The following is a 27,030-nucleotide window of genomic DNA, read 5'->3' as shown; positions in this document are numbered from 1 at the left end:
CCGTGAGCCATGGCCGCTGAGCCTTCACGCCTGGAGCCTGTGCTCCGTGACAGGAGAGGCCACAACAGTGAGAGGCCCGTGTACCGCAAAATAAAAATAAAATAAAATAAAATATGCAGGAATTCCACTCAAATTAAGAACTGATGAACATGCTCTAGCCCTAAAAGCAATGTGGATGAGCCTAATGAAAAAATTAACATATATTTATTGGAAGTCAATTACCTGAAAGGTACTATGCTTGGTGCTTTGGGGCACAGAAAGAATAAGAAATAGTATCTACCTTTATGGAAGTAAGAAAAGGGTTAAACACAGGTCTAACTAAATAACAATCCAAGAGTTAGATGAGTGATAAGCACCACAAAACCTTTATGCCCAACAAATGGTATAGACAGTAAGTACAGAAGCTTCTAGCAGGGAACAATCACTCTGGCTAAAGTGAGTACTAAAAGCTTTTCAGAGCAGCCAAGTCTTCCATGCAAGGAAGCTGCGTCTTCCATAGGTTCTTCCATAAATGGTACAAGGTGAAAAGGCAATGACTCAGGAAGATGGCCCTGGTAGGGAAATGATATTTACCAATGTGTGGAAGGAAGCAAGTGCAAGGTATAGTGAAGATATCCTGAATAGACCAGTATTTTCTTGTTGTTGCTGTAATTGGTTAAAGTCTAATAGAAAATAAGGATTCAAAGGGAGTTAGGGCCTGAATGATGCTCCAAGAAGTTGGGATTTTATGATGCACAGGAGAATCATTGATGCTGTTATGTACTGACTAGGGGCATAATGAAAGTCTTATTGAGAAAAATTAACCTAGAATGACATATATAATACTGGCGTAGGGAAGACCATGGAGGTAGGGAAAAGTAGGACAGATGAAAATATCAAAAAGAAAAAATAATATTAATAATTTTTAAAGCCACATTTTCCTGAATGTATCGTAACTAGTTGTAACCCAGGCAAGGATGTGGAAATGCCACATTTCAGCAGTAGTGCGTGGCATATTCTAAGAGAAATATCTTTAACACTTTCATATATAGCTGACCTTTGAACAACATGGGTTTGAACTGCATGTGTCCACTTATATGTGGATTTTTTTCAATAAATACAAAACTACACGTTCTGAGGTTGGTTGATTCCACAGATGCAGAACCGCAGGTAGGGAGGGCTGACTATGGGGATCTGAGCACCTGCGGATTTTGGTACCTGCAGTTGGTCCTGACAATCCCTCATGGATGCTGAGGGAGGACTGCACGTGGGTTTTCTATCACATCACCCTTACTGCTCAAGGGTCAACTGTACTTTCTCTTTTTTAATAAAATAAACATGAGCTTAGGACTGGGATGTTTTAGACTAAATATGGTATAACAACGTCACTAGTCGAAGAGAGAGGTATCTATCTTTATCAGAAATGGACTGTGAAATTCCCAATAAAAAAACTCATAAAAACCTGCTACCAAAGAACTAGCTTGCCTCTATACTAATGGTTTAAAAGGGATGGATTTTCATTTGAGGATTAAAAAAGAAAGTTATGGGTCTGTTTTGTATCTTGACTGTATCAGTGTCAAAATTTTTGTTGCAATAGTGTACTATAGCTTTGGAAGATGTTGGCCATTAGGGGAAACTGAACAAAGCACACATGGGCTATCTTTGCATTATTTCTTACAACTGCATGTAAATCTAGAATTATCTCAAAAAACAACATTTAACTAAAATACAAAACAAAAATTGTTGTGTAGGGAAGCATGACAGAAGAGGCAAACACTTGAAAGGCAGGGGAAGTTGATGCTGAAAAATAACAACTGTATTTATGTTTTAATCAGATACCTTAGTCCTCAGGAAATACCCATGAAAGCAGGAAGAGTTTCACTTTTCCTTTACAGATGAGAAAAACAGGTTTGAGAGAGGTTTGCTAACTTGGCCGTGATGGTTGGCACTGAAGCATTCAGACTCCACAGGGCACCAAACAGGATACTCGCCAGCTTCTGTGGATCTATTTTTTTTCTATCTTTTAAAAATTATGTAATAAAACATAATATAGGAAAGTGCGTAAAATATGTTATATTTTTAAAACAAGTTAAAAGGCAAAACTCCTATAACCATCGCCAAGATTAAAAAATAGAATATTGCCAGCACCCTGCAAATGTCTTAGGAGTCCTTCATGATTCCAACCCTTCCCCCTGCCACAGACAACTAGATTGACTTTAAGAGCCATTTCCTTGCTTTTCTACCTAAGAATGCATCCCTAAACAAAGCAATTAAGTTTTTTGTGTTTTCTACTTTGAATTAATAAAATCATATTTATGCATTTTTTGCATTATTTTTTGTTCAACATAATATGCACCAGTTCTATCCATGTTGTTGAGGGTAGCCATACTTTGCTCATTTCCATGGCTGTATAGTATTCTTGTATGGCACAATTTATATATTTATTCTATTGTTGATATTTAGATGGTTTCCACATTTTGGCTGATATATCAATGTAGCTATAATCATTTTTGCACATGTGTCGTGAGTCTCATGTGTACAAGTTTCCTAGGGTATAGATACTGGAGTGGAGTTGTTGGGATATATTCAATTGTCTAGTAAGACAATGCTCAACTCTTTTTCAAAGTACATCAATTCCCATTACCACCTATAGTGCCTGTGAGTCCTCATTGTTCCATATCCTCAAAAAGACCTTGTATAGTCACGCTGTTAAATTTTTGCCAGTATTTTTTTGCATAAAGTGGTGCTTTGTTTTGATATTATTTTATTTCCCAGCTTACTAAAGAGACTGAGTACATTTCCTTATGTCTATCAGCAATTTAATATTTTTTTCTTTTGTGAAATGCTTTTTCAGATCTTTCCCCAGTTTATTATTGATTCCTAGGAATACTTTATATATTGTGGATACTGGTCTTCTGATAATTACATGTGTTGTAAATATCATATCCCATTCTGTTACTTATCTTTTCAGGCACTTAGTTTATAGCATATTTTGATGAAAAAATGTTCTTAATTTTAGTAAACCTTTTATCAATATGAAGTTACCTAATTATCTCTAATAATCCTGTTTGCCTGAACATCTCCTTCATCTGATATTAAAGTAGCTATACCAGCTTTCTTTTCTTTTTTTATTCCTTACATTTTAGTTTGCTTTAGTTTGAGAAGGAAGGGGTTAACAGCTGATTCAGGGGCCTTTCCCCTAGCCTTGGGGACTCCTGAGGCTCTAACTTGGCTGAATCTTTCTTGCTACACTACCTCAAGATAAACCAGAATCCATCTGAGCACTGTGTACTGGACCAAGCACCGGACCTCATTGTCAATGTTGTTTATAAGTAATGGTTAGCTGGCATTGATGAGATGCAGTTGCACCAAAGAATGCACACTAGTCATGTACCTGGTACCCTCATGGTGAGATAGAGCTGTGGTTTTATTCAATAACTTTCAATTAAGCTTTTAGAAAAAGTGAGGGAGAGCTATATATACTGACATGAAAAGATGCCTGCTCCATATTTGTCAGGAGGAAAAAACAGAGCTGCAGAATTATACATTGATGGCCAATTATTTTTAAGAGTCTATTTTATGCCTGTACATGTAAATGATTATTCATTCAATCAGCACAGTAATTATTGAGTGCCTACTATGTTCTGTGCACTCTCTTAAATGTGGTGGAGAAAAAATAAGCCACAGACACAAAATCAGGGGGCAAAGTGGAAGACTTCCCAGCTGGTGGCTGCCCTTTGAAGAACTTTCTCTCACTGCATATGGCTGTTCTCTCGCGACTACGCATCTTTAAAACTTAGCTAAGGAACTTCCATTTTCTAAGCTTTTATTTCCTCTCCAATAAAATTGGGACACTATTCCTTGCCCTGGTGGCCTGAGTTAACGTGAGTACCAAATGAGTGAGCATATATGAAAGTCCCCAAGGAATTAGGTGTTATGCACGTAAAAGGCATGAGCTTAGAGCTGTCCCATTCTTCCAGGATAAGTTCAAGCCTGGTTTGTTATGGGAATCTCAGCTGAGACTGTCTCCTCCTACTCTGATCTATGTCACGAACTGCATGTTTCTTGTAAAGAAATAATCTGCACATCTCTCAAAAACACATTTGAGACAGGTCTGTATTCCTTACTTGTATGCTGTCATCACCTAGCAGGTTTTTTTTTTTTTTTCTATTTTTTATTTTATATTAGAGTATTGTTGATTAACAATGTTGTGTTAGTTTCCGGTATACAGCAAAGTGATTCAGTTATACACATATGTGTATCTACTCTTTTTCAAATTCTTTTGCCATTTAGGTTATTACAGAGTATTGAGCAGAGTTCCCTGTGCTACACAGTAGGTCCTTGTTGGTTATCTATTTTAAATATAGCAGTTTGTACATGTCAATCCCCAAATCCCTAACTATCCCTCCCTCACCCTTCCCCTGGTAACCATAACTTCGTTTTCTAAGTCTGCGAGTCTGTTTCTGTTTTGTAAATAAGTTCATTTGTATCATTTTTTAAAGATTTCACATATAAGTGATATCATATCATATATGTCTTTCTCTGACTTACTTCACTTAGTGTGATAATCTCTAGGTCCATCCATGTTGCTGCAAATGGCATTATTTCATTCTTTTTAATGACTGAGTAACATTCCATTGTATATATGTACCACATCTTCTTTATCCATTCAGCCTACCACCTAGCAGTTTCTTATATATGTTTGCTAAGTCTTTACATAAGATTCCTCCCCTACTCCAATCAAGCCCAGAGAGTACAGTGTGAAAACACAGCTACTTACTAAATACTATAAAATAATTTTTGAAAAAAATATACTGGATTTAGTGTCTCTGGCTTTTGGTAACCTACTGGCATAGTAATCTGATTCATCAGAAAATATTTATGGAGGACCTACTATGTGCCAGGCATTGTGTTACATGCTGGGAATACAGAAGTGATCAAAACAGCCTTGGTACCTGCCTTCAGAAAACTTTCAATCTAAGTGAGAAGACAGACTAAGTGCATTATGTGTATGTAAAGTTGATTAAAGGAGAATCAGAGGGAATAGAAGAAAACATGGGGGGGTGGGGGAGGGAAGGCAGATGCTAACCTAGTCCAGGTTCGTTAGGGAATAAGGCTTATTTGAGAAACAGATCTTTAAACTGACTTTGCACTGGGAGTTACCTCATTAAGAGGAAATATTTCGTACACCATTGTTTGATTAGTTATAACAAAGATTTCATAAAAATAAATTGAAAGCTTTCAATGAGATATCAGTAAGTTGATTACTATTTAAAAATGAAATATCACAGGAGTATTAGATAAACAATCTGCAACTAGAACTTTTGAGCACAGCCCTCTTTATTTGCTTTAAAAATGACTAATGTGCCAAAACGAAGTGCAACAAAATAGAATTTTTGTTTGTTTACTTATTTCCTTTTTCCAGGAAGTATTTTACCTTTACTCTACATCCAGCCCCCCAAATTGTGTGTGTTAATTGTGGATTAAATGAGATTTAGACATGAGTCGGGGTCTCAGTAGGAACCTGATAGAAACTCAAATGAACAAATGAGGATAGTTTAGTGAAGGATCTATGTACAAGGATATGGGTAGAGTTAATGGAAAACTCCAAGTGATAATAACGTATCCCTGGTTAGAAATTGTCAGGACTCCTAGGAGCCGGAAAGTATCCTTAAATTTGCAGGGGAAAGGATGAAAACTGATTCAGGAAGGTGGAGAAAGAGCTGGAGTGACAGGGAAGGACCACTGGATAGGAGCTGTAGCCTTTGGTGGAGGAAGGCAGCCCTGGAGCCCAGAGCCTGGCAGAAAGTTCTGAGACTCCCTTCTCCTCTGACTCTTTCAACTCTTGCTGCTGCTGCCCAGGGACAAACCAAAAGGAAGCCAGAGAGAGAGGAAGCCCATTGACGCTGTGAGTAAAGGTCAGCCTTGTAGGATGCAGGGCTGAGTGGAGGAGAGTAGAGAGAGGATCTGAAGAGGCAAAAGAAAAATATACAACATAAAAAATTACAGGGAATTATTATATTGCACCGAATTGTATTTTTTGTGCTTTTCTCTTGCTTATCCTCTTGTGGTAATAATCAGTTAAGATAGATATAAAAAAATAAAAACAATATTATGCTATGTGGTATGGGGGATCAGGTTATTTAATCCAGTTCTACAAATTCAGTTCTTCAGTGGATAATCCACAAAATGGATACTTAATTCCCACTGGCTCTCTATCATAAGCAGTTTGAAATTTATCACCTTTCTCCTTCCATAATGGTAGAATTTTTAAGGTGTTTAATTTTCACAGGGAAGCTGAATCGTAACTGTCCATAAAGCACATCCACTGGGATATATATCTTTGTGCCTCTTCATCAGGTTATGTCAAATTGTATTTCCTAAGGTGCCCAATAGATTGTCATATATAACCACGGAAATTCAATACAAGTACAATACAATGTAAATTTAATACAAGGTATCTCTATGTACATTGAAGAATTCTGTTTACTGTAAGAATTAAACAACAATGCTTTAGTGTGTCATAAAAATAACATGCCTAGTGAATATAGATGCTCCAAACATATTTGTTTGTTTTTTCCAGTCCAGTGTGGCAATGTGAATATCAACTGAGGTTTCCCCCCAAGGTCTGGATGATGATTGAATGTGGCAGATATCTCCCTATGTGAATACTTGATCCTTCAATTAAAAAGGAAAAGAGAGAACAGCTTTCACAACGTGGAAGAATGCCTTATTACTGTTATGCTCGCCTAAAAATGGAATCAACGGAATCTGAAAAAGAACATGCTTGGGAAATTCTACCTGACAAACAGATGGGAGGTGTTTCATAAAAGTTACACAAGGTTTGCTTCAAACTGTCAAGCCATTTTCCTAAGTGATTCACCAACTTCTATAATCTGTTTCTTCTAGGAAATCTGAGTATTTCCAGGAAAGAAAATAGATTCACATTTTGACTGTTTAAAAAGAAAGTTAGTTCAAAATAAGGAGTTTAAAAAAATAGCTATTCCTTTAAAACCAGAGAAAAATCAGGACAGAGATCTTAGAAGTGTTGAATCTTGGCACTGAGAATGAGACACTGAACCTGTAAAAGTATCTGAAAAAAATCTTTTTTTCACATGGCTACATGGAATCCTCTATTATGAGCATTTCTGCACAAAGTAGAGGTGAGTGCAGTGAATAAAATCATGCATTTTGAGTCATTCACACCTTGTTTTGTATTACATTCCTACTTAACTAGCTGTCTTGCCTAGAGTAAGTAAGTTGCTTAATACTTATAAATTTGAGTTTCCACATCTGAATGTTGGAATAACAGTACCTATTTCCTGGGCTAGTTATGAGATTGAAAGTACCTGGCACATAGTTATAAATTGTAGCTATTACTATGACTACTATTATTAGTATTAGCAGAAAATCAAATATTTCTTTCTCTGCATGGGTAGAACGCTTAATTCGTATTTACACAGACACCTTCATGTACATACATTCTAAACATTTCTCTATAGTCTTTCTTAATGTGAAGGACAGCATATACAGAGTGTGTATAAATGTCTACAGTTAATTAGTGTGCTTACCACCCATTCCTGAAATCATATATATGCTCAAAAAATGGAACTAAACTTTCTTTCAATAATGTTCCGTTGTCTTCATGGTACTATGTATAAGTTTGCAAAAATAATCAACTTCCTAAAATTTTCCTATTCTTACTGAAATGATTATCACTTCCATGGTACACATCCGTGTATGAATTCTCACAACGCTGGGTCAATACAAAAGGCTAAATGAGGAAAATGTTTCCATAGGCTCCTCAAGTATTCTCTCCTTTCTCAAGGAGATTCTGGGACCCTTGTCTAACGGGTGCCCAGCTCTCATGCCCATCTTGACATTAGCAAATCCTGACGGCTATAACAAGATAGCCTTTCACACTGAGGCATGCAAAGCAGATCCAGCTTGGCATGCTGTCTCTCTTTAGACCATCTACGAATTACCAGGCTGAGGAAATTGTATGCCAAATGACTGAGTCTCTAAGTATGTACTTTGAGCCTTCAGTAAGCCAAGACGGAGATGCCTTTCCACTGCCTTTGAAATCATCCCACCTGTATTACATACTTATGACATGCTCTAAGTGTGCATTTATGTGTACTGTATGATTGCATATGCTTATGCTTCTCACATCAACACAATTACCATTTTATTGTCCCTGGCATCAGTAAACACTAATCCATCCAACAGCTGTTTAATACTCATCTCCTCCATGACTGGCACTCTGCCAAATGCTGGGACTAGAACAGCAAACAATGCATATGGAATCCCTGCCCTCATGTGGGTCACAGTCTAACAGGGAAACTATTTTAGGTAAATTTACTTAGGTAAGGATAGTGGAGAGTTACAAGAAATTCTAAGTATTAATAAAGGATACGAATTCATATTTTATACTTTTAGGTAGTATTTTAAATATATATATTCTAATTAGTTTAAAATGTTACTAAATATTATGCTAGACAAGGAAGAATAAGTTTGGTGGAGTCGAATATCTATGCTGATTTTAGCAAAGTAGACCTCAAGTGGGAGGAATAATCATATTTCCAGCTTCTAAGGCCAAAGCTTCTGAAAGGAGATAAAGCTCGTGAGAATTTGGAAGCTCTCAAAAGCGTAATTCTAATTATGCAACTGTAATCTACACAATACAGGTCACACATTTCTTAGACAGTAATCCTTTGTGCTGCTTCTCATGGCTGGTTAATGGTATGACAAAGGGAGAGCCAAGGTCCTACAGAATAAACGGTACTTATCCACCTTGGACCTAAAAAGTAGCTCTTTTCGGAGGTTTTTAAATCCTGCCTGAAATTGCAGCCTGCAAAGAACACCTTTGCCAGAGGGAATGTGGATGCGAAGGACTCCTGAGTAGAGAAACAGAGGTGGAGTGTCACACCACCATTTTTTCAGATGTGTGAAGCAAGTCACCAGGATTAAGCAGGGCATATTTGAAGGAAGCAAAGTCTTAGGTGTTAATCAAGTGATAATGACCCAGTACTTGGTAGACTAAGGCAATGCATAGCAAGCAGCATTCTTTAGAATAGCAAAATCATGGAAACTTAAGTGTCCATCAATAAAAGATGGGTCACATAAGCTGTGGTTTCACCCAGTGGGAGTTTACACTGCCTTTCCAAAGAATGAAGTTGAGCTACACTTAACTGCCATGGAAAGATGTTACCACCATATTGTTAAGTGAGAAAAGGAAGTTGCACAAAAAGAGATGAACTCACTCTTTTTTAACAGATGTATATTTTAGGCATATATCTTTTTGTGATTGCTAACTTAAAATTTTGTTTGTTTGTTTTAAACTAACACAGTCCTTAATCTTGATTTTTTTCTGGTTTTAAAGTTTATTGCATTCTATTACATCCTCCCTACATCTTTTTTTTTTTCATTGTGGCAAAAAACACATACCATGAAACTTACCATCTTAACCATTTTAAATATACGGTATAGTAGTGTTAACTATAGGCACACTGTTGAGCAAGATCTCTAGAACTTTCTCACCTTGCAAAACTGAAACTTTATATCCACTGAACAGAAACTCTCCCCTCCCCTTACCCCCAACCCCTAGCCCCTGGTAACCACATTCTGCCTCCCTGTGTTTGACTACTTTAGATACCGCATATACATGGAATTACGCCATATCTGTCTTTTTGTGACTGGTTTATTTTACTCATATAATGTTCTCAAGGTTCATCCATGCTGTAACATGTGACCATTTCCTTCTTTTTTTTTTTTTTGCGGTACGCGGGCATCTCACTGCTGTGGCCTCTCCCCTTGCGGAGCACAGGCTCCGGACACACAGGCTCAGCGGCCATGGCTCACGGGCCCAGCCACTCCGCGGCATGTGGAATCCTCCCGGACCGGGACACAAACCCGTGTCCCCTGCATCGGCAGGCGGACTCTCAACCACTGCACCACTAGGGAAGCCCTCTTTCTTTTTTTAAGGTGGAATAATGTTCCATTGTATACATATACAACATTTTGTTTATCCATGGACATTTGGGTTGCTTCCATCTCTTGATTATTGTGAATAACTCTGCAATGAACATGGGTGCACAAATATCTCTTCAAGATCCTGTTTTCAGTTCTTCTGGATAAATAACCAGAAGTGGGATTGCTGGATCATATAATAATTCTATTTTTAATGTTTTGAAGATTTTTCCATACTGTTTCCCATAACAGCTGCACCATTTTGCATTTCCACCAACGACACACAGGGACTCTAGTTTCTCTACGTCCTCTCCAGCACTTGTTATTTTCTGTGTGGTTTTTTTTTTTTTTTGACAGTGATAATCAATATATTTTTTGATTGAGCACCGATTATGTGTCAGGCACTAGAGCTGCTGGTACAGCATTGAACAAAAGATGCTAGAACAGGAGAAATTCTCTGAGCATGTGAAGCATGTCCTGAAGCAAAGAGCAAGCTACCCAGCACAAGCTGTGGGGCAGGAGCAGGTTGGGGAACAAAGGAAAGAGAGGAATCAGAAAGCAAGAGGCCATGCTCCTAGCCCCTGGGTAAAGAATATCCCCATGCCTCTCTCGCTTTGTCACAGCTTACCCTTCCCCCTCCCCATGGACATATATACACTACTAAACGTAAGGTAGATAGCTAGTGGGAAGCAGCCACATAGCACAGGGAGATCAGCTCGGTGCTTTGTGACCACCTGGAGGGGTGGGACAGGGAGGGTGGGAGGGAGGGAGATGCAAGAGGGAAGGGATATGGGAACAGATGTATATGCATAACTGATTCACTTTGCTATAAAGCAGAAACTAATAATAAAAAAAGTATCCCCAGACTCCGTGCAACAAGAGAAGCCACCGCAATGAGAAGCCTGCGCATCTCAACGAAGAGCAGCCCCCGCTCGCCACAGCTAGAGAGAGCCCGAACGCAGCAACGAAGACCCAACGCAGCCAAAAATAAATTTTTTAAAAAATAAAAAAAAAAGATTATCCCAAGTTTAATGAGTAGGAGCTGATAGTTTAAATCCGAATCAGTTATAAAGCAGAGAGCCTGTTTCCTATGCCATGCTGGCTACAGGTTACCAACTGCTTGATAGGCAACAAGTGGATATTTATATATGAACCTTTTATACCTTTCATATTTTGTCACATATAGGTATGCATTTGGAAATACTTCTTATAGAAAGTGGGTTTATTGTTTCTCAACATTTTTTTTCAGGTTTATAAAGTCCTAATGAAATAATCCTTTGTGTATATAGCTGACTAACAGAGTCAAGATTTTGGAGCCTAGAGTGTACAAAACCAGGCAATCAGTACCCCTTACAGAATACGACAGTCTAAATGTGTAAATACCTCTGGACCTGCTACATCTTAATAAAGACCCAGAGGGAAGACATTCCCACATCCTCAGGTTGCTTCTTCTCCATACACTTGGCACCTTGTACACATCCCTACCTCATTATTATTTGTTTACATGGATGTTTCTCCTAAGGAACTCTCTGGTCCTCTTAAGAGCAAGGACTGGGGGCTTCCCTGGTGGTGCAGTGGTTGAGAGTCCGCCTGCCGATGCAGGGGGCGCAGGTTCGTGCCCCAGTCCGGGAAGATTCCACATGCCATGGAGCGGCTGGGCCCATGAGCCATGGCCACTAAGCCTGCGTGTCCGGAGCCTGTGCTCCGCAATGGGAGAGGCCACAACAGTGAGAGGCCCACGTACAGCAAAAAAAAAAAAAAAAAAAAAAAAAGATCAAGGATTGGGCAAATTCATCTTGGTATCATCAGAATGATGGCACCTAGTGGGTCATCAAACGTATATTTTGAATGAATACATTCAATTTTTGTAGGGCATGAGGAGGCTCTTGAAGTTATTTGGGTGAGAAATACTACGGGCCTTCATTAGAGGAGTACAGTTAACGAAAAATCAGGGGTGAGCAAGAACTGAACTCAGGAGTGCCTCCTAGGTTTCTGGTGGTACTACTGGGTGGTGCTAATCAGGGAGAGGGGAAACACAGGAGAAAGGGCCAGTAGAGGGGAAGAGAGCATCAGGAGAAACAACTTGGATATGTTGAGTTTAAAATATAACAGAAATCCGTGTGGGGATCTCCTGAAGGGATGCTAAGGAGGGAGGACTCACCCAGAGGGTGTATTTAATACTCTTTCAGCATTTTAAAAATTTATTTATTTATTGGCATCACCACCCGGCATGCAGGATCTTAGTTCCCTGACCAGGGATTGAACCCGTGCCCCCCTGTAGTGGAAGCGTGGAGTCTTAACCACTGGATCACCAGGGAAATCTCCCAATACTCATCAGCATTTTGATGGTAACCAAGTCAACGGGATATTATGATTATTCAGGTCTTTTGTTGGAGCACTAGAATCTACTCCTTAATCAGTGTCCCCAAGATGGTGCTAATAATCAGATATGTTTGAGAAACACAATTTAAAATCATTTGAAAGGGTATCTGTGGTGACATAAGGCTGAAATCTATCTCATTTTCCAATTGTATTACTCTTCCGCAGCATATTCAGAAATTAGAAAGCAACCACAGTGCAGCTGTACTGTAATATGGGCCTAGTTCCATTAAATTCGAACTAGGCATACTCAAGAAGAGAAAATTAAAAATTCTTAAGTCAAATGCAAAATCCAAACTCCAAAAAAAAAAAAAAAAAACACCTAGTCCCAGACCCCACACAGCTGAACAAATATATTTCAGAAACAAATACATGTCAAACAAACATATCCCAGGATCTGGCCTGTAACTACTTCTATCCTCTCTGTTGGTATCATTAAAAGAGTCAGGACTCTACAATATATATGCTAATGATTGAATGAAATTTTCACAAGACATAACTAAATAAATTAAATATTATTAGGTATCAGCAGAAACTACTCCACTGTGTTAAGCTCCATGAAGGAAAAGAGAAATGAATGATTTGTGGTCCTTAGCATCTGGTGGGCATGTTTGACATGTACCCAAATAAATTTGGACCAAGGATGAATGAAGTACGTGTCATGATGAAGGCATAGGAAGAGGATATATGGTCAAGAGAAGAGAGGAAGCTTGACTTACACTCAAGAAAGAGTGACATGATTTCATAAAATAAGAGGCTTAACATTTAGTCCTGAGGAATGAGTTAGATTTGGAGAGATGGTAGGGATCGTTAACTCCAATTTTATAAGCCAAGGAAACTGGGGTTCATGGCATTTAGTAAATTTTCCAGAGTAACACAGTTACTGCTCATCAGAGATAAGATTTGACTCTAGGCCTATTTAACTCCATACCCATGTTTTTCAACCCTGCACCGAGCCATAAGTATTTCAGGAGGCTAAAAAGGAAAGTGTGTTACAAGGTTATGTCAACGCAGATCGAGTCACAAGTTGGGGCTGATGTGAATGCCTGACTAAAGAATCTGGACTTTATTCTTTGGGGTTTTAGAGGGAAGTGTGGGAGCTGTGAAAACAGATGAAGTGACAAGATAAACATCCAACGATCAGATCCTCCTCTAGGCAATGGAGGATAGAAACTGAACACTGGAATATCTGAGGAAAGTGGAGAGAGAAGTAATGAAGAGAAGAAATTTTTTTTTTTAATGAAACTATTACTTAAAAAATGTCTAACCATTGCCCCACAGTAAAAATTCTGAAAACTCTGATGTGATTAAACACAAGACTTTAGAATAAATGATCGTGTTAACACCAATCTTCTAAATCTCCCAAATTCTTATGGTTCAATGAATATATTTTAAAGCTGCTTGTAAATATATAACACATAATACACAAAGATTCTTTGAAATGTCGAAAGTATTTCTTTAGTCAACCTAGGATTCTGGGGGCAGTTATAGTTACAACTACTGATTAGGATGAAGGGAAATGTCTACTAAAATCATGTAACAGCAGTTAAGAGCAATCCAACTGGAATAAATCATTCGCATTTTCATTTCCACCTACAGACTAGGTTTCTTTGTGGAGCACAAAGTATGACAAGATTGTTGACTGTTTAAGTATCAAATAGCTATCTATTTATTTTTTACTAGGAAATTTGTAATAGTTCAGGGATAACTTCAATAGCAGAGATAATCACTCACTGTAATTATTAGATCTCTCTCCCTTACCTCAAATATATCTCATGCATTTGCCAAAAGTTTAATTAAAATGAGATGACTGGAGTAATTAATATCATAGTAAACGTAAGACAAACTAATAAAATTGTAATTCTTCTCCTTTCATTCTTTCTGGCTATGCTAAAAGAGGCCATTTCAATGTTCAGTAATGAGTTACCTAAAACAGTTTCTACGATATTAAAAGTCTTCTCGATATTTGTCTTAAAGAGTAATAAAATTTGATGTGACATAAGCTTGACCAGTGTGGAAAAATGACACTATGCTATATGGAACTTAAAGATATTTCCAGTAAATGAATAAAGCAATTTCTATCCCAAGTTACTACAAATTCTTTATAAGATTTTATTTTAGCAAACTTTAACTGGCTAACCGAACTCTCTAAACTATTCAAAGACATATATATATGTGTATATATACACATATATATGTGAAATATACGCATATCACTTAGAAATATATACAATCCTTTTCAAGTTAAACAAGAAGAAATGTATATATTTAATGTATGCATGCTGAACTATTTATAAATAACATATTAAAAATACAGAGTTCCAAATGGTCCCTTTTAAGATAAACTTATTAAAGCAAAAGCAGTTTGAAATACAGTATGTGCACGAACTTTCTATCTCCCTACTTCTCTAAGAAGGAATGAATAACAGTCCAAAACAAAAAGTCACTGAAAATATGTCACTCTCACAAGGCCATTCTTTGGGAATCCTGGTTTGTTCTCTTCACCTCTCCCAGAGCATATTAAACCATAAGATGCAGTACATAAGAACTATCAAAAGGGAGCACTTTTGAGCCACCAAAATTGTGTGTTAACCTAAAAACCACAATGTCCTAAACTACAGACAATGATACTATCTCAGGTATTTTATGTGCTAAAATGATCATTAAAAATTAAGCACCACATATAAGCTGCCATTTAGAATATTAATTTACCTTTGCTAATCATCTTTTTAACTTGAGGCTAAAAGAGTTCACTTACCATTTGGATATTCAGGCTCAGTCCAGGAGATGTTAAAGGAGTGAGGTGAATCCGGGTGCACTTTGGGGGCTGGCACGCCTTCGGGGGCCCTCTCCTCAGTCAGGGCCTGGCTGGCCTCACTCACTGTGCATCCACCCCCAGTGCAAGCCTGGACAGAGAGACAAAAAGGGCACATTTCACTTTGGGGCCCCGAAGTTTAGATGAGCATTGAAGAAAGAGAGTTCGCCATAAAGAGGTCCAGATCCTTTAAAATAATGCTCCCTTTTTTAACCTCCCACCCCCAAATAAATTTGTGTCATTGCTGAGGTTTGACATTTAATCTGTTTGCTTTTTAGGACACGACACCTCCATCTCCAACAATCAAGCAATAACCCAGAATGAAAGAATGTATGGATTATGAATACATCCTAAGTTAGAGCCTAGAGATGGGGCATATATTGACTGTGTGAATAGCCACGATGAAATTATCCTCACACAAAGGTTCTTAGAATGAATTAAACACACACACACACACACACACACACACACAAACTGTGTACACCATATGAGAAAAGTACTAGAGATTGAAGACTACTTCAGGACAAAACAAGTGATTTCTAGAAAAAAAAAAGAGCACAGAAAATATAATCACTTTCAACTTACTGTAGCGTGAGCAATACGTTTAAAGTAGAACACAATGTGAAATGGAATAAAACAATATTTTTCATAAATTGACAACAAAGCAGTTGTTGAGTGAATGTTTATTGGCTTTAAGGGTCAAGTCATTTACTTACGTGCCAGAGGAACTGAGCTTCAATACATGGCCAACAAATTTAAAACGCTCACAGAACCCCCAAATTCCCAAAGGAGGGAGGTACTACTAATTCCAGAAATGGATTCATGGATATTAAGGATATTCAAAAACTTCTGTGTACATTTTCATCATAAACTGCCAACAATTCCAAATAAATGTTTCAGTATATGAGGAAAATATCATCCCTACCTAACATATGAGATAAGCACTTCTCCAGGAAATTGAGACATCCACACAGTTTTTCCAGCCTATGTCTGCTAGTAAATATTAGCAATTATGTCTTTATATAACGCAGCTATTTGAAAACTATGCTAAAGCTTTGTTCAGTACCTCTTTAAGTTACAACTGTAATTTACATAATAAAATGTAAAAATCTTTCAAAAAGCACTACATTTTACCACGAGCATTAAGAAAATGAAGCAAAATCATAGGACAATGTAAAAAGCAGGCAGTTATTCAGTTCGTTTTCATGGAAGGTAGATATGACTAATAGTAAAAAACCAAAAGCCCTCTCTATTTTCTCGGGCCTTTACCAAGCTTTCCAGTTTGATACTGAAGGAATGACCTTTTGATACTTAAAGCAGTTAGTATTCTTTTTCCTAAAGATAGAAGAAAGCTGACTGATTTTAAAGGTATTTTCTTATACTGAAGTATACTACTTGTAAAGTTGCTGCAAAATAGCTGCAAATTCTTCACTCTAAGTGTAAGTAACAATAAATGGTCAGTAGACTTGGAGATCAATTTTACCTCTTATTGTAAGAAGACAACAGTAACCCATGTCTTCAGGATAATTTCTCAGCGTAAGCAAGTTTCAGATGGGCTAAACTGTGGCCTGGGCATGAAACTGCATTAAGATTGGGGACCTAATTAACCTCTGCGGGTTTCCTCTAATGCTCAGCTGTGGCATATGCATATCTCTATAAGAGATAAACCATATTCCTCCTGAGAACAGAATCTTGGCAAATAAGGAGAAATCAATTGAGCTCCTGATTCGAAGCCCTGGGACATGTTGCTATTAGCCCAAGAAATAACTACCTGAACGTTAAAACAGAAGAATTAAAAAAAAAAAATTTCCAACGTGCTAAAAGTCCACCAGAAAACGTGGCAGGAAAAGAGGCTGTATGAGATGGCTGAATTATCGAAGGAAAATGCTCCAAGGAGCATATTTTCCAGTCCTTGGAGACATAAATCCATCCACTGGCATTTCCTAGACTTTTTTTTCCTTAGGAGGGGAAAAATGTTGCAGCATGTTATGCTGAAACTCAAACCACACGGGATGTAATTCTGATAGTCTCTTTGTCACTGTTGTTTTTCTTATTTGTGGCCTAAGAATTCCCCCCACCATCTCTTCCAGAGAAATACTGTATGTACTATGTGACATTTCACTATGTATTTTTTAAAACAGAGTGTGAATTAAAATTTACTTTGTTTTGAGAATTTTATGGGATGGGGAATTCTGGAATAAATGAAGACACCCTCTGGTTTGGAAGGACTGTTCGTTGGGCTGTGTCATGGAAGACCCCATAAACTAGCAACTTGATTAAAAGCCTCTTAAGGATACAAGCAGTTTATGAGAGAATTTTTCTTGTAAATGAATGCGAGTTTACAAAGGGTTTGCTGAAACAACAGAATTACCTGCAAGGTATTTTATTTTGTTCTTTTGTCCCCACATTCTTTTTGTATGCATTTAGAGGTGCTAGGTGAGTGGGGTGAGTATCTTAGTTCCTTCAATAAGGAAATAAATGTTCTTAAAGTTGCTTCTGGTTATAGCTTTTATCAATTACAAATATATTGTTTTAAACTGAGAAGTCATACTACCGCCCTGAAGTGATGAGTAACTGGTCCAAATAGGAGATTCAATTTTGGTACAGTAAAATGCATAACTAATAAAAGCGTAGCAATTATTTTTGAAATCATGACTATTAAGAACATCTAAAACTAGCATTCTCTAACAGGTTTTTTTCAGATAAGTAGCGTCTGATGATGTTAAGAATGCAGCATATTTTTAAAGTATGAAGAAAAAGAACAAGGCCATGTTATCTAGAAATGATCTTTAGAAAATTTAAAGCTCATCATTTCCAAGAATCTTTCCAGGAAATATACTTAACATTCATCGAGAGGCAAATGTCTAGCAGTAATATGAATATTATCAAACCATACATATCTCAATACCTGTCTTACAAGCTTCCTTATTTAATTGCTGGCTTATTATCTTTACCAGGCGTTACCACACTTTGCAGTACCATTTGTTGAGTGGAACAAAATATTATACTGTTTCTTCTAGGAGAAAGAGCTTGTATTTTGAACCACACAGTCCCTAACTCTGACATTTTACAGCAAGTTATTTGATTCACATCAGAAGTCTCAGATTCTTTATGAAATAAGTGTACTCAGTGTTCACTCATTCATTCATTCTTTCAAGAACTGTTTGCGATCTTCCAGTTTCCAGACACCTTGTTTAACTCTGCCGATATATGCAGTCTCTACCCTTTAGGAGTTTCTAATCCAGGCAACAGGGGAAATTACACAAAACCACGTGAAGTAACATACCTGCTCCAGTCTGGAGTAAATCATATGGAATCCCCATGTTTTTTTCTCTAATGCCTGCCTAAATGCTTTGTTATCTGTATGTTTTGTTTCTTAGCACTTAGTCAGCATGCTAAGGGGTAACTCCACTTGGCTGAGAACCTGATCTCCACCTATTAATCTCATGACCTTGAAAGCCAGTTATTATGTTGAAACTGTAAATATACATGTGTCCCTCAATTAACCAAGATGAACCTAAAATGTTCTGGTTCATTAAATTTATGGGTTAACAGAGTTAAAGTAAAAAAACCTTTTAGTTGAATACTTCCTGAAGATGTATCAGTGTATTTTCTGCCCTAACAAAAACAGTGAAATCAAGAATAATATGAGCAAATTTACTTCCCTAACAAGAGTTAGGGCAAAGACTTCCACATCTTTATGACACCTTGCACCAACATAATTCAGTGGCTGACAGGTCTAATTTGACTTCACAAAATATTATTTGGGGTCACCTTTTTAGCATCATAGAATTTTAGGGCTCAAAGAGACATTAAAAATCATTTAATTCAAAGTCTTACTTTTAGGCTTGAAGAACCTAAGACTCAGTGCACTTAAGTGAATTTGTCTTAGGTCATTCAGTTAGTGGCAAAATCTGAATTAAAACTCAAGAGAGCAGACTCCTAATCTAGTGGTATTTATTTTTCAAGGTATTACAGATTTATAAAACATAGGAGATTCAGGTGGATTTTCATTGACTGCGCAGAATATCCTAAAAATTGCCTTGGAAGTAGAAATTTGTTTCCTATCCTTTGCTTCCTTCGAATCAAAACCAAGAGCAACACAATTTCTGTTTAATTTTAGTTGCTTCTAAACCATAGGGACTTTGCTTATTTTGATATCACCACTGTTTTGAAAATAGTGTGGATTTCTGTATTAGCTTTTGAAAATCAAGTTAATACACTTCTTATATCTTGGGTAATAAATAAGTAATCCAATCGCTGATTCAGAACCCATTTGCGTGCTGAACACCTAGGCACATGAAGCCAGTTCTGAACAGGATTTTTAACATTGTCTGATTGCCCTTGTTTTATGGTGTCAGGTCAGACAGCAACAGTTGAATGTAGTTTATTTTCTTGTGGTATAATATTTAGAGCATTCAAGAGCATGTTAAGTGAAATGAATGCGTACACAGTGTCTACATGAATGTAAATTTATTCATAATCAAGAGCAGAATATTTTCTATGGCATTTATCAAAACAAATATCCTTATATAGGTATTGCTATAAAATGAAGAGTGTGTTTAAAACAAATAGGGACAATCTCATGTTTATATTCAGTTATTTTCAGATGTGCTATTAAACTTAAAAAAGATTATATTTCATCAAAAAACAAAAGGAACTACTAAGTATAAATTCCACAGTAATATCAAGGTCTTTTAAAAGACCTTTGTGTAAAAGTGCTATTTTGCATTAAAAAATGCTATCGCCTGTCTAAACTGTGTTGATTCTAGGGTTTTATTAAGTGACTGTTCTTTTGAGACAGAAGTGTAATGTAAACCAGAATATAATAATAATCAAGTATATTTGGGGGTCATTTAAACCTTCATTTAAAAATATAAGACCTACATTTTCATACTTCACATTGCTTTTCAAATGAATACAAGCCCCATGGGGACATAACCTTACTAATCCAAGCATTTTCTAAAAAGCCCTCAACAATTGTGACATTCTACAAACAATAAAAAAGAAATAATTTCTGATAATCCCAAATTAGATTTGGAAAAATCTACTGATTCAGATGGTTATTCTATTGTTTTGCATAATATAAAATAAATATGTAGGTATTAGATCAGCAGAATTTTCACTTTGTATTTGAAGTGAGTTTTCAGTATAAATAGCAATACAAGAGAATTTTGTATTTTTTTTTTTTAAGTGAGGCATGGAGAGAAGATGAGACAAAAGAAAGGGAAGCAGCAAGGGGAATGATGGAGACAGAGAAACTGATAAAAGTAAAGTGAACTTACTCCCAGCTTGATGAAGTATTTATTACCAGGGAAAAGGTACTGTAGCACATGATCCTGAAAAAGTTCTGTACTATTATAGATGACATCCCAAATTGTAAAATCATGCGTGTGATTTGAAATATATAGTATATAGCGCTCCAGAATTCCATTTACTTTTCTTGGTTGTTTCCACCTGGGAATGAAAAAATATAGCATTATTATCATCATACATTAAAGTCCAATCTGAAATGTGCAGGATTTTTAAAGGACACAAATGAACTTGGATTTATGCCACTGTAAAGAAACACACTGAGAGCTCAAAAGTGATTCACTTAAAAAAACCCAAGTAGTCATTAAATGTCTATTCTGAATGGTATAAAAATATGACATAGCACCTGTTCTGTAGTTAGTTATATTTTTAATTAGCTAATAATACAAAAATGCATGAGTAAGCATTTGATTTTGAGCTTAAGCCATAGAACAAAAATTGGGAGAAGTACTGAGAACTTCTGAGAAATGAGAGGGAGAGATAATTGCATAATTTTCAAGCCATAATTGTCTTGAAAAATGCAGCAATCTAACATAGAGGTAATATGCAACTACAGAAGAAAAGCTGAGATTGGAAAGGCTGAAGTACTCAAATAAGACTTCTTGAATGAAGATACATACGATTGTATACTTGATAGATGCATGGGAATTGGTAGGCAGAAGGAAAAAATAGAGGGTATTCCAGATGAGGGTTACAAAGTGTCAGGGGGAATGAGCAGGACAAGTCATGGAACAGAGAGAAATTGGTAAATTGAGAAATAATTATCATAGTGGGAAATCTTTTAAGGTAAATAAAGTGGGCTCAGCTTGGGATGCTCTGAAAGCCAATGGAAGAGTATAGACCTGGAACAATGGGATATAAATCACAGTGTTTTTCAGCTTGAATGAATATCAACATTTCTTCAGTTCAAACTCTTATCGATGAGAAAACAGAGACCAAGAGCCATGAAAATAAACAAGTATTAACTAGTGGTAAGAGAGGTCTATTGAGTTTTAATTCAGTACTGCAATACACCTTGTACCTCACGTATTAGGAAATGGATCAGTAATATCAAAAAGAATCTGAACGTGCCAATACGTGAAAGCTTCTTTCTGACTTCAAATGCTGGGGAACAAGACAGTCTTCGTTTGTAATCAAAAATAAGAAATATAATTGTGCTCGCTAATTCCGAATCATTGCAAATAATGCCTCACGTATAAAAAGCCCAAGGTAAGTAAGTGGTCAGTTTTTCCCTTATTGAAGTTTGCACAGAGTCTGCATACATGTGTAGCTCAGCCTGATTGCATAAAGACAAAATGGAAATTAAGTTGGCAAGTCATAATCAAAGGCTCCCAGAACCACTGAACTAATCACCTCTATGCATTTAATCACAATAAAATTAATTTTATGTCACAAACCCTTCCCTTGATTGAACTCACTGGGATTCTTGCATGAACCAGTGTGTGACAGTGACAACATTTCTACTTACTGTACAGATATAGTTCTAGAATCCAGGACGGTCAGAATTGGGGGGTCCACATGGTCTGGTGGCAGCTGTGCCGTGTACAGTATGACCAGGGAACTGTTTGTACATCCCACATGTGTGCAAGCACTGAGTAGAAACTGGTGGGGCGTAAAGGCCTCTAAATCTAGGGGGTGGAGGAAACAAGAATTTATTTACCATCATAATTTTGATTCAGGAGATCTCACTTATTCTCTACTTTCCTACTTCTTAGAACTGTTAAAGTTTAAAATAAGAATCAATAGACATACAAATCAATAGCAATAAAATATAGGCTGTTTTATCCTTTAAACATACTATGGACAGTTGTAAATAGAGAAGTGTGAGTCAAACTTTTTCTTTTAACAAATTTGACTGTTTTCTTGATTGTCTGTGACCAGGTAAATCATTTTCTGAGTTTAGAGTTAGTTCAAGGGCTCCGTTAAAAAATAAATGAGACATTTAAATTATTTTAAAGACATATTTGAAGACAACAGGTCTGGCTTTTGAAATGCAAATAGATAGCTTATAACAGTGACTTTGCTCTTGTAATTCCTTTTGTTGAATTTTTTTCTTCTCCTGTCCACCTGACCAACTACGTATTATTTGACCTTCAAATTGTCCAGGCTCAGTGCAAATGACAATTTCTTTCTTAAGATTTCCCAAACGCACTGGGCCGTGGCCCCTGGCACAAGGTGGAGCTATCATCCTCTCCTTTGTCTCCCAGGGTTTTGCACATGCTTTTGGCATAGCGCTTACAACACTGTGTCATAATGATTTGTTTCCATGGCTATCTGATCCATCAGACTGGACACTGTAAAGGAAGCAATGGTGCTATATTCATTTTGCACCCCCAATATCTAGCACAATGCCTGGCGCATTGTAGCTTCGAATATATGTTTGAATAAATGAAAAAAGAATTAATGAATGAGATGATCTAGATATAGTTGAGCTAGGTATAGTTGATCAAGAGAGTGGGCTAGTACCCTAGCCAGCAATAATCTCTCCCTCCCCTGAACTTCCCTGGTACTTTATACCTATCTGCCTCTCTAATGGATACCATATTCCCTTGCATTAAAAGAAACTAATCTGTAATTTACTAATTTAATTCTAAAATACCCCAAACACTTCTTTTATAAAGGTACAGGATAATTAGTTTGTTGAATGAATCTAAGCAAAGTTCAGTCAACCTTACCAAGATTTAAACATCAGTCACATTTTTATACTACTAGAAATAATCATTATTTTCTGGAATACTTTTGAAATAAGGTAGTTACAATGTAAGCAACACATCTTCTTTAAAGATCATTAACCTTGAACCATTACAATTTCATGTTTAAAAGATGAATGAAATGCAGCCTAATTCAGGGAAATAGATACTGCATTGTACTGACAGCAAAAGTAAACTGGGAAGAAAACACTTTGATTTTCATGCAAAGTATAATCAATTGGTTAAACATGTAGGCCATCAGAAGAAAGGCAAAAACATTTTTTTTACCCTAAATATAGTTACTCTAGAACAAAAGGTGATTATCAAGAAGAGACTTGCAATGCTTTTGATTAAGGCTTGTTTGCTTCACAACTTTATCCTACAAGTACTTGATGGTATCAAGTTAAGGGGGGGGCACCCTCAGGCAATGGGGTCAGAAGATAAGTTATAAGGACACTTTGAAGTTGGTGTTAAAACTTTGGGCTTGCCAGGGACTTCTGAGAGACGGCAGGAACAGCTACACCATGTGTGCACAAATCAGACAGAACTGGGGTACTTTCATTTGGAGAAACATTCTATGAAACTTATAAAGTTAAAAATCATGAGAACAGTGGCCTCAGATGCTACAAAGAGAGTAAACTATTATTTACTGTGGGATAACTTCAGGCACAAAACATGTCCTACTAGCAGGTCCAATCTTGGCCCAAACTATAATGTGTTAATATGCTAACATATTATATCTGCCATTTCCCTGTGTTCGTCATCTTCTCCTTCTGATTCTCAGCAACTTGGTGACCTCAGCCTCTCGTCCCTCCCATTTGTCCGAATTCCTTGCATTCCTGAGAAAGGGAAGCTGGGGATTTGACTCAAAGGCCAGTTTCAGGAGCAAAACCAAGGAGAACACAGAGCCTAGAGGAAAGGGGGAATCCCAGATGGGTAAATCAGTGCAACTAGGGAAAAGCTGTAGTATTTGAACATGAGAATACAACAATCTTCTCTGAAAGGACATGCCCCAGCAAGAAATTGTATTCCATGGGGCTGATTCCAAGGGACTTTGGAATATTTTACATGAGAATCTCTCCCAGCCATACCAGAGTGTCTTGGTCAGCTGCAAACCTGACTGGATGCTACAATGCTCTTTCGCCAGTGAACTCTTTGTGGTGGGCAGTTTTCTTGCTTTCTTACATTCTAGCTTGTGGAGGCAGGGATTTGGCTACCTAATTTGCAGGTGGTGAAGAAGTCGTAGCGTTCAAAGGTGGCCTGAGCCTTACTTGTATGTGTTTGCTGGGACAGACTTGCGTATCTGGGAGTCCTTAGTTATTCTGAGCTGGTGGGGTCAGAAGGCATCATCCTAGTATCACCATATCAAGCATCTCCTTATAATAGAATGCCCCATTCTCTTTTACACTACAGCCTCCAGGCTTTGAAGGTGACCTTAATCAAGGAACTCCTAAACTCACGCAGAATATCTACTCCTAAACTCACCCAGGATGGGAGTATCTTCCTGTATTAGTTCCAGGATTACTGTCTGTGCCGGGATTCTACTCTGACAAAATAAGCTCCTCCATAGATTGGGAAGCATCCATGGATATGACAGTCAGGACTGGGGAAGACCAGGATGAGGAAGTGAGCATGCTTAGAAGGGTCATGTTGCTAGAGAGAGCCGGTATGACTGGTGACCCAGGATTGAAGTAGAAAATACCAAATCTTGTCAAGTCCTCCATTCATAGTTAGGGTTTACCCCAGACTACTTGTGGGTGAGCAAGTTGTTGCATTTTCGGAGATACAGAGTGAAGTAAGCCAGAAAGAGAAAAACAAATATCATATATTAATGCATATATGTGGAATCTAGAAAAATGGTACAGATGAACCTACTTCCAGGGCAGGAATAGAGATGCAGACGTAGAGAACAGACATGTGGATGTGGGGGGGAAGGGGACGGTGGGATGAACTGGAGATTAGGACTGACATATATACACTACCATGTGTAAAATAGATAGCTAGTGGGAACCCCTATAAAGCACAGGAAGCTCAGCTCGGTGCTCTGTGACAACCTACATGGGTGGGATGGGGTGGGGTGGGAGGGAGGTCCAAGAGGGAGGGGATATATGTATACATATAGCAGATTCACTTCATTGTACAGTAGAAACTAACACAACATTGTAAAGCAATTATACTCCAATAAAAAAAATGGCTTTAAATTGAATGTTGACTAGGGTTTAAGGCTGTTCCTGCTATAAAATATGAAAAGTGCCACAGAAAACAAAGAACAGAGAGAGAAGAATCAGGAGTGTTCAGTAATTTTAAAGGCAAGAGTCAGCAGGGTTAACTAAATTTATTGTCATCATCATTTTGCAATACATGTAAGTCACACCATTATGCTGTATACCTTAAACTCATGAAGTCCTGTATATCAATTATATGTCAATAAAACTGAAAGAAAAAGAAAGGCAAGAAACAGTGGAGGCCACAGCAGCAAGATGATATTTTTGGCAAAGACTTGGAAGGAGTGAGGGTAAAAGTGGGGATTTTAAGCAAAGGACCATTCCAGGAGAGGAAACAAGCTGAGCAAAGACTTGAAAGGAGGAACATCCCCAGAATGGACATGGCAAGGAGGCCAAGTGAGGCTGGAGCAGAGGGAGAAAGAAGTAAGAGACGACATCAGACAATTAATAAGGGACCAGATCACATGAGCCTTATAGGTCTTTGTATGGATTTTGGGTTTTAATCTGAGATAACCTTCTTAGGAAGCCAGGAGAAGATTTTGAACAGAGCAGTCAGATACAGATTTCATGAATATCACTCTGGGTGCTGGGTATAGATTATAGTGAGCAAAGAGCATAAACATTCTTAGTGTATAAAAACGCAACTGCATTTTGTATACTGATTTTGTATCATGCAACTTTATTGAATTCATTTACTAGTTCTAATAGTTTTTTGGTGGCATCTTCAGGATTTTCTACATATAATAGCATGTCGTCTTTAAACATAGACAATTTTACTTTTTGCTTTCTAAGATGCCTTTTATTTATTTTTCTTGCTTGATTTCTTTGGCTAAGACTTCCAGTACTATGTTGAATAAAAGTGGTGACAGTGTGCATCTTTGTCTTGTTATGATCTTAGAGGAAATGCTTTCACTTTTCACCATGGAGTATGATGTTAGTCTTGAATCTGTCATATCTAGCCTTTATTATGTTGAGGAATATATCTTCTATACCCAATTTGTTGACAGCTTTTGTCTTGTTGAATTTTACCAAAATTTTTTTGCATCTATTGAGATGATCATATGATTTTTATTTTATTAATGTGGTGTATAACATTTATTGATTTGCATATATTTTGAACTATCTTTGAATCCCAGGGATCAATCCCACTTGATCATGCTGTATGATTCTTTTAATGTGCTGTTGAATTTGGCTTTCTACTCTTCTGTTGAAAAATTTTGCATCTATACATCAGGAGTATTGGCCTATAATTTTCTTTTCCTGTAGTGTCCTTATTTGGCTTTGGTATCAAGGTAATGCTGGTCTTGTAAAATGAGCTTGGAAGTGTTCCCGTCTCTTCAATTTTTGGAAGAGTTTGAGAAAGACTGGTGTTAATTCTTCTCTAAATGTAGAATTCACCAGGAAAATCATCTGGCCCCGAGCTTCTCTTTATTGCAAGGTTTTTGATTACTGTTTCAATCTTCTTACTAGTAATGGGTCTGTTCAAATCTTCTGTTTCTTCATGATTCAGTCTTGGTAAATTATGTTTCTAAGTTATATGTTTCATCTATTTCTTCTAAGATGTCCAATTTGTTGGTGTATAATTGTTTATAGTAGTCTCTTATGATCCTTTACATTTCTGTGGCATCACTTGTAATATCTCCTCTTTCACTTCTGATAT

General features: G+C 37.2%; 1 protein-coding gene across 1 annotated transcript in view; it reads right to left on the bottom strand.

The window, feature by feature from the left end:
• Positions 1–27,030, bottom strand: part of USH2A (usherin) — a 790,488-nt gene that overhangs the window by 350,690 nt on the left and 412,768 nt on the right. Inside the window, exons 32-34 of the mRNA XM_060088664.1 lie at positions 21,924–22,083; positions 20,428–20,599; positions 15,086–15,233 (exon numbers count right to left, since the gene is read on the bottom strand). Of these exons, the coding sequence (XP_059944647.1) occupies positions 15,086–15,233; positions 20,428–20,599; positions 21,924–22,083 (480 nt within the window). The remainder of the gene's footprint in view (positions 1–15,085; positions 15,234–20,427; positions 20,600–21,923; positions 22,084–27,030) is intronic.

This window comes from Mesoplodon densirostris, chromosome 2 (assembly GCF_025265405.1).
Source record: "Mesoplodon densirostris isolate mMesDen1 chromosome 2, mMesDen1 primary haplotype, whole genome shotgun sequence".
NCBI lineage: Eukaryota > Metazoa > Chordata > Mammalia > Artiodactyla > Ziphiidae > Mesoplodon > Mesoplodon densirostris.
The sequence above is the reverse complement of the archived record's forward strand: the minus strand, read 5'-3'. Positions and strand labels throughout refer to the sequence as shown.